This window comes from Molothrus aeneus, chromosome 12, assembly GCF_037042795.1.
Source record: "Molothrus aeneus isolate 106 chromosome 12, BPBGC_Maene_1.0, whole genome shotgun sequence".
Lineage (NCBI taxonomy): Eukaryota > Metazoa > Chordata > Aves > Passeriformes > Icteridae > Molothrus > Molothrus aeneus.
In genome coordinates this window covers 18,540,089-18,549,139 of record NC_089657.1, presented here as the reverse complement: position 1 = coordinate 18,549,139, position 9,051 = coordinate 18,540,089, and the positions used below count along the sequence as shown (strand labels likewise).

At 45.5% G+C, this 9,051-nt stretch overlaps 1 protein-coding gene across 2 annotated transcripts in view; it reads right to left on the bottom strand.

Moving 5' to 3' along the window:
• Nucleotides 1-5,042: 5,042 nt before the first annotated feature.
• SLC6A1 (solute carrier family 6 member 1) overlaps nucleotides 5,043-9,051 on the bottom strand; it is a 70,476-nt gene continuing 66,467 nt past the window's right edge. For both annotated transcript variants that reach the window (XM_066558277.1, XM_066558276.1), the window contains exon 15: nucleotides 5,043-7,431. In XM_066558277.1, the coding sequence (XP_066414374.1) occupies nucleotides 7,327-7,431 (105 nt within the window). In that variant the 3' untranslated portion in view covers nucleotides 5,043-7,326. The remainder of the gene's footprint in view (nucleotides 7,432-9,051) is intronic.

Below are 9,051 nucleotides of genomic sequence, written 5' to 3'. Positions count from 1 at the left end.
GCCAGAAATCCCTGGAGAGGAGTGTGGCTTGCAAAGGAAAAAGATGAGCCAAACCACCAACAGATCATTAAATATTGAATGGTAAGTAACACAGAGCATGTAAAGAACAAAGAAAAAAGCTTCTCTGAGCATTTTTGGGCAAGTTTTCTGTGAAAGTGAGAAGCTTAAAGGTGACACACACACTATTCCATGCTGACACTTGAATGGCTTTGAGTGATGGAGCCCAGCAAAATTCCCCTTCTCCACCAGCAAAAGGCAGTGGGTTGGTTCCTTGATGTTCTCCAGATTTGTTTTATTGTGCCATTTGCTTATAAACTGGCATTTTATTATTTCACTACAAACATTCAAATCCATGTACTTTTTCCCCCTCAAAACACAGGATCCCCATAAAATAGTGTGTAAAGAGAGCAAGTGATGAGAGCAAGTCCTGTGAGGGGCTGAGGGAGCTGGGCAGGGGCTCAGCCTGGAGCAAAGGAGGCTCAGGGGGCCCCTTGTGGCTCTGCACAGCTCCTGCCAGGAGGGGACAGCCAGGGGGGCTCCAGGAGGAGAGGAAACGACCTCAGGTGGTGCCAGCTGGGCCATCAGGAGGAATTTCTGCACAAAAAGTTATCACAGTGATGACTGAGTTGGGCAAGAACAGCTACCCCTGGTCATTCCCAGCTTGCATTTCCTTATCCCAGCTGGGCTGGAGGCCCTGGTGGATGGCTGGGAGCTCAGTGCCTGCAGGGGGACAGGGGCTGGAACTCATTTCCCCTCAGTACCATGGCAGGAGTGAGGCAGAAGGGTTTTTATCACTGGCCAGGGCTGTGTACAAATCACGAACGGGACGGGGCTGCTGTGGAACTGCCTTGAGCTGTTTGATTTTCCAGCATCAGCCTCATTCCATGGGTATGACAATGGGAAGGTGCCACCAGCTCACAATCCAGGCAGCAGACACAGAACTCAATGTTACAACTTACTTTATAAGTTTTTTGACCAATCACCCAAAGCAAAAGCCCATTGACAGTAGTTCTATCCAACCACTATAAGCACAGGTACCTTTGGTTAAAACAATGCTTGCTTATTTCAAATACAATATCTGCTTGTAAGCCTGAAAACACAATGCACAGAACTCCATTCTTATGCTTAGAACTTCCTAACATTTCACTAGATAAACTTTTCAGCATCTTAGGGAGTTATTCTAGACAAGCATTAATGCACAGACCATTGTTCTATTTGTCCTTGCTATTCTACCTTTTAAATAATTTTTCTGCTGATCAATCTCATGGCTGCTGCTTAGCTCTTAATCACAGTTCTGCTGTCTCTGAGGGCTGCCTTTTGCAGCTTTCCCAAAACCCTCTGATTTTGTGGATTCCCCCAGTTTTTAATGCACACCCAAGTCTAAATTTGTAGGTTTGAAGCAGATCCTGACAGGCAAATTCTGCCACGACACAGGGTGCTCAAAACAGGAGGAACCAGGCTGGGAAAGGTCACCCTGAGCCCCTCAGAGTGAGGCTGGATCTGGGGAAAATCAGCAGGAAAGGTCATGAGCTGCTGCTGTGTGACAGCTGGGAGAGAGCAGGTTAAAAAGAGCTGAGCTCTGTCACTTTTGGGCAGAGTTTGTTGCCTGCAGTGTGAGTTGGTGTTTCTCCCCAGTGTTTTGATTAATTATTTTGGTCATTCATTCAGTGCAGAGTTTGCAGTGCAGTGCAGTGAACTGAAATGACCCAGAAATAATTCCCTAACACAACCTGACGCTCTGGCTCATATTCACAGAGAGATTTTTTTATTTTACTCCTCACCAAAGCACTCCTCAGCCATCCCAGGGGAGCTGGTGCCATTCCTGCAGGACCAAACAGCTTTCCATCCACCAGCTGATGTTCAGTGGATGGAAAGTGTGCTGGGACAGAGATTTTGCCCGTGGAGCCCTGTGGGACCTGCCCAGGGCAGCAGGAACTGCAGCTGGTTTTTGGGAACCAGCCCTGGGTTTTGGGAATCAGCAGCTCCTCAGGCACAGCCAGGGCTGGGGCAGCTGCTGTTTGTGGGGTCTGGTTGGGGTTTTACCAGGGTTACAGCCCTGCAGGAGCCTTTTGTAGTTCTGTAGTTCCTTTTTGGTGCCTTTCCACCCTCGGGGAGCACTGGGATGCAACGGCAGCTCTGTGTCTGCACAAGGTGCGGCCAGGGGGGCATGGAAAACCTTTTCCTCGACTAAACCAAGCCTCCAAGGCTTCTTTTTTATGTTAAACATTTTCAGACGTTCCCAGGTTGCTTTAAAATAATTACAAGGAACAGGAAGTGCACAATGCAAGGGAATAAGGCAGCGACTGGTTCTGTTCCATTTATTTCCCTTCCAGCACTAAGTGGGTTTCCAGTTTGGTGAAGTGCAGGGGAAACTCCAGACTGCAATTGAACATGAGCATTTTGGCTATTTTCTACCCTCTGTTACTTTGTTTGTAGCCACCTCTTAGCTGCTGATCCCCAAAGGCACAGCAAGCAGCCTGACTAAAGCACCATTGGTGGCAAAACACATTAATTTTTGTTCTGGTGACAATGCCTGATCCATCCTGTCCTTCTCTTAGGCACTGTTGGACACATTTAGCACCAGCATGTACTTATGACTCACAAATAACTCACAGGATTACTTCAGCCTGCTTGAGAGTCCAAAATAATCACTCAGGATTTGCCACTGAGCTGAGTGTGAGACCGTTCACAAACCTGGGGGGAAAAGCGATCAGATGTGAAGCTTCAAAATCATGGAATTGTGGAATCACAGGATGGTTTGGGTTGGAAAGGACCTTAAAGATCACCCAGTGGCCAGGGACACCTTCTACTGTCCAAGCCCCAGCCTGGCCTTGGACATTCCCAGGGATCCAGGGGCAGCCACAGCTTCCCTGGGCACCCTGTGCCAGGGCTGGAATTCCTTCCCAAAATCCCACCTAACCCTGCCCTCTGCCAGTGTGAAGCCATTCCCCGTGTCCTGGCACTCCAAGCTTTTGTAAATAGGCTAAAAATTCTCTCCCACCAATCCATACATTTAAAAAATAATGACAAATCCCGAATGAAAGGACCGGTGTAGTGTGTGGTCAGAAGGAAGAAGAAACCACAATGATAGAATGCTAAAAGTTATGGGATTTCTGTGAAAACAGAGGAAATTTGCCCATTCTCCATCAACTGTCAGCAGGAAAGAGTGATGCAATTATTGACTGGCCCAAACTGTAAAGTCAGGAATGAGAAGTGGCAATACTTGGACGAGCTTCTTGAGATACCAAGCTCTGTGGAGGGATGAATATTTTGTTTCACTTTACCCCATTTGTGCTTTAATATTCTTTAAATTTTTTTTCTTTACTTCTTTAACTTCAGAGGAAGAAGAGAGGAGTAAATTACATTGCAGAAAAAAAAAAAAATTGGGTAAATCCCCTCCTCCCACCTTATTTTAATTTGGTTTATTTAAACAGCCCCAGCAGGGCAAGAAACTGGGAAAGGAGAGCAAGGGGTGAGTAGAAAGAGCCTTTAGGATGTAAAGGCTGGTGCCTTCCTCCCTGAGCAGTGAAAGTGGCAATTGTGGTGCTTTGGCAGAGGCAAACAGGGGCTGGCAGCTGCTGCAGCTGATCCCTTTGGGTGCTGGGAGTGAGGATTTGGTGCTGCTGCTCCCTTGCCCTGTCTGTCCATGGGTGTCTGTCTGTGCTATGCGACATCTCCAGGGCTCCTCTTCCTGGGAGTGGAGCCAATCCATCCTGGAGGGAAAGGGATCGAGAGGTGGATGTCCAAATGCTTTAGTGCAGCCCCTTTTTGCTGCTGCCTGCTGGGCAGTGCCTGCAGAGGGGTGTTGGCAGCAGGAGCCGCTGCCCTGTGCCATGGCATCACCCTGCCTTTGGGTTCCAGCCCCCGAGAACCAGCCAGCAGTGGGGGCTGAGCAGTTCTAATAGTTAATTGTAATGCTATCGTGGCCTGAGCAGAACAAAACAGAAATAATCAGGCTTAAAACAAACAAAAAACCCCCAAAAGCAACACAGTGTTATTTTAGAATAAAAGCACATGTAGCTGAACGAATACTCCTGATGAGCAAGGACATGGATTTCTCCCAGGGCATCCTGCAGTCCTGTAGGGGAGAAGTGACCTTATTTGCATTTTTCTTGTTGAATTGCTGTTGGGATTTCTGCAGCACGGCAAGAGCAAATTCCTCCAGGAGAACATGGAAATATCACAGCACTAACGCAATATCCTCCAAGTAGCTTCCTGCTCCTCAGCCCCTGCTGCCCTCCTGCCCTCCCACCACCCCCAGCCAGCAATGACAGCCCTCGGCCTCTTCCTTTCCCATTTCCCTCTCATTGCCCTCGGTATTCCCAAAATTGCTGCCTCTCCTTTTCCAGAACAGTCTGGGACCTCCCCTCCCGGCCACGCCCTCGCCGTGCGCTCCTCGCGAAGGTCAGCGCTCGGTGCTTGGAGGCTGTGATTCCAGACGCCTCTCTGGGGAGCCTTTTCCATTCTAATCAGGTCCTCTAATTACTTAGGCTCTTCCCCAGCATGAAGCCCTGCTCCAGTTTTGCAGGCAGATAATTAAATCCCGAGCCCAGGAGCGGCGGTGCAGCCGCGCTGCGACTTCTTCTCCTCCGCGTCTTCTCCTCGTCTTCCCACCCTGCCAGGGCAGCTGAGGCAGGAGCACGGAGCTTTGGGAGCCGTGGATCATCTGCCTGGGGAGTATCCAGCACTGGGATGGCTCCAAAACCAGGGAGGTGCTGCAGCTCACAGCAGTGCACCCGAGGAACCGTCCAAAACATCCCAAAATCCGTTTGTCCTTTTCTTGGAGATGCGCTGCGATCTTCCCGCAGGAGAATGAAAGCAGCAGGATGCCAGGAAGGGCTATTAACTGTCACCTCTTAAGCTCCCTGTATAATGTATGCACATGCTAATTACATTGTAGGAATAGTGTGGATTAATTATACACATCACAAGTGGGATACAGCGTTTTGGTATTTAAAGGATATTTTTATATAAATGACACATTTGGAAGTGGAAAATAGCACAGATTGGGTTTGTCCAATGAAAGACGGCAAAATTCTGGATTTAATGTATAATATAACCTTTATTCTTTTTCCTCTAAACTCTTGGAAACTTACATAACAATCGTGCTTTAATTATGACACCGTTTATAGACATTTAAAATGCATCTTAATTTATAAATATTTTACATTTGGTCCATAGAACAGGTTGCAATTTACTAAATAATACTGTACTCTTTTAAACAGGCTCTGTATATATTTTTGAATATGTATATATTACATATATATTTTTATATAGAGATAGATTTGCTTGGTGTTGGATATTTCCTTATTGCAAAAAGCATATATGATCATACAATAATCTTTCTTTTTCAGGGCAAGTACTACAAAAAAGATACAGCTATTCACAGTTTACACACAGTAGTTCTACAACACTAGTTTGTGCTATGTGATAACGTTTGTACAGCTTTTTGCTAAAGAGCAGGTCTGTCAAACATCTGTCATAATTGTTTACAATCAAACATTAAATACTGCATTTTTCTTAGAACAACATGGGACTCGGTTACATTAAACAATAAAGAGAAAGTCGGAGTTTTTACCCTTAGTCTAATGAAATTCACAAGTATGATGTATCACGTGTAATGTCTGTGTAGGATGTAGGGGTTCCTCTAAATCCCAAAGACTTACAGGACGTTTGCATCTCAGCTATGGCCGTTTAGGATGGAGCTTAGATCTCGTAGTATTTTACATTTGACCTAGGTATGAAACAGTTTAGAACCTACCCAACATACTCTGAGAGTTTAGGATGTAGTTTGAAATACATGTGTATTATATATATATATATTATTTCTACATAATGTGCTTGACATTCTGAGAATAATACCTTATTGCAAGAACATGTTTGTCACCTTCAGACGAGAACAACGAAAAACCCAACATTCACAGGTAACATGTTTTTTTTTTGTTTTTTTTTTTCCACGTAGTAGTCCTACATAAATTGTGCTATCTAACATTGTACGGTGCACAAAAAAAGTTTGCTGAAAAGCATGTTTTTCATTGCACAGTTCTGTCACAGTCATTTACAATCAAACATCACCCTCCCCAAAAAAAAACAAACCAAAAACCAAAAAGCCTCCGTGCCTGTCTTATCTTATAGCTGCCAAACGAGAAATGCCGAGCGGGGCTCCCGCTGCATTCCCCACACAGGGAGAACTTCCAGGGGCTGGCCGGAGCCCAGAGTGGGATTGCAGGGGATCAAAGAGCTCTCCCTCGTGCCCTCAGCACCACCCAGCCCCTGGAAATGGAAATCCCACTGCTCTCAAAGTGCTGGGGTTTGGGGTGGGAGCTGGGGGAGTTCTCGGGCAGGTTCAATCAAGCCCTACGTTGGAACTCACTTTGATCTTGGTTTGGTTTCTATTTTGGTGGCAATGCAATAGTAGAGTGATAACAGCATGATAAAAGCTCAGGGAGTCTGAGCTTGAATGGCAAATACTTTGTATTTTACTCCTGGGAATCTCTAAGAGCTCTCGGCTATTACTTTGCTAAAAAAGTTAAAAGTCATATTTATGCCTCTAACATTGATTCACGCAGATATCTTCTTTTTATAAGAAGCAAGATATGTACTTTTAAGGAAATTTATGACCTTGTTTGAAAGTCACCCTGAAAGGCTGAGCACAGCCAGTGTGTTTGGCCTGGGCTGCTCTGCCACAAACAACTCAATTTTTGCACTAGGAATGTTTTTAAAGGCTGTGCCTGCTGTTAATTGAAGGAAGTGTCTCTTCCCCCCTCGAATGGCCTCAGCTGGAGCAAATTTTAAGGGCAGACTTTTGCACTGGAAATCACTTGTTTACAAAATACTCCGTTCTCTTTTTGTACAAAACAACTCCAAACTTAATTTTACTCCTGCAAAGTCAGAAATAACAGTCTTGGGATTCAGCGGTAAGAAATAGTGATCGACTACTAAAAATCAGCAGCACAAAACTTCAAATAGTCGTGCTAAAAGGTAGATTAAAAAGGTCTTGGCACATCAATTTACAAATTCCAAGGTATGCAACTATCATTGTGAAAGGATAAAAACATTAACAGTCTGGATTGCTGGAGAACACAAAAACACTGTCAAACATCTGAGCTCGCGACGGCTGGATCGAACCCATGGCGATTCCCTCGGAGTGGAGATGACCTTGTTGCTTTTTTTTTTTCCTCTTTTTTTTTTTTAATAGGTATTTTTTATTTTTTTTTTTTGCCACTAGAGGTAGGTAATTATATTCTCAGATGTGAATTTGTGGTCATATTCAACCATATTTTTTGTTTTTCTGGAGGAGGAGCGGAACTTGGAGGAGAGAGGAGTTTAGATGTAGGCTTCTTTGTTGGCAGAGTTGCTCTGTTGGGCCTGGTCTGGCCCATTCTCAGGGTGGGTGATGTCTTCACTTGGCTGAATCATCACTTGGATGCGCTGTTCAAAGGACAACAGTAAATGTGAGGCAGCCAAGAAACTATTTCCAACCTTACTACTCTTTTTTTTTTTTTCCTAAATATTTAAAGACAATTCTTTACAGCCACCTATCTTGCCAGGGAACCAGCAGCGAGCCACTTGCACTAAACAGAATTCCAGCTCTGTGCTGAAGGTGACAGGAGGAGCTGAAACACCCTGTGCCAAATGCTGGGTGCCTACAAGGAGCTTTCCTGGGGAAAAGCAATGGGGAGAGGCTCTGCTGTGAGCCCAGGGTCCAGCACTGCACGGGCTGCAGTGGGCAGCAGTGCTGGGCACCAGAGTATGGGCATCTCCCCAGGAGAACTGAGAGCTCCTCCAAGGATAAACCAGTGTTTTAGAGTGTTTTAGAGTGTTTTGTTCCTATTCTGTCTTTCCTCGTCCTTTTGTCCTCTCTGTTCCTTCAGCTTCTCTGCCCAGCTCATGGCAGAGAATAGATCTCAAAGAAATCTCCTATCTCAAAGAAATCTCTCTTATATCTCAAAAGCAATCCCAGTTTGGCTCCTCAGAGCCTCTCACTGGTGCAGGCTCCCCCCTCACTTAATAATAATTTATCAATGCTTTTGAAAATACGACCTCAATCCACAACAAGGCTGAGATGAGGAACTCTTACCATGGTCTCACACAACCCTCCACAAAAAGCAGCTGTATTTTAGGGCAACAGTTCTCCTTTTGCACCTAAAAGTTTCCATAAGACCAAGAGAAATCTATTCAAAATGTAGGAGCTAAGAACTGGCAGGGAGGGAAACAAAAAAAAAATCAAAACCCAGATTTTTTTGTGCAGACTTCTTTAAAGCCTCACTGAGTCCTTCAAAATTTGCTGAAGACAAATATTTGGATCAAGATCTGAGCATTTCATGAGGCATCACTCGTCAATTCTGCTTAAGATCATCCAGCCCTTTGCAAAGATGGCTCTGTCAGCTGATTTTAGAATATTCCAGAAGTTCTGACAAATTCCTTTTGACAGTCTTTGGTTGCCACAGTCACAGAGTGTTTCAGTACTTGGGCTGGAGAACTGGCTGTGATGTACAGGAGGAGCTGGAGAGGGAAAACTGAGGATCCACCCAGATTGAAAAATGAGGTGTGGTGATTGTGGGTGGCTCCTGAACGGTGTGTGGGGCAGTAATGTGGTCAATATTTCCCACCCCTTTAGCAGCACATCTCTGAGGACCTCAGAACTGACTGAAATAGAAACTGAGTAAAATAAAAACTGACTGAAATAAAAACTGACTGGAAAAAAGACTGTCTTCCATGAGAAGTGTTACATTCTTTAAAAAAGGAGCAGTCAGGGAGAGGCTGAGAGCAATGAGAAAAAGCCCCTAATGTTCTTCACAGAGTGACTGCTGACAGAAATCCCTTAAATAAAGGCTCAAGGGAAGTGTTCCCAAGGTATTCCATGTCCTCCCTCCCAGCTGCAGCAGAGCAGGGCAGGTGAAATGCAGGAGCTGAAGCCTTGGGGGCCATCAGGGACATGCAGAGCAGGGTCACTGAGCAGACCATGCAATCCCAGAGTTCTGGAGCTCAGCCCCTGATTTTGATTCCAGCTCCCCGGAGCATCCCCTGCCGTGATCCGCGGCCGCGTGT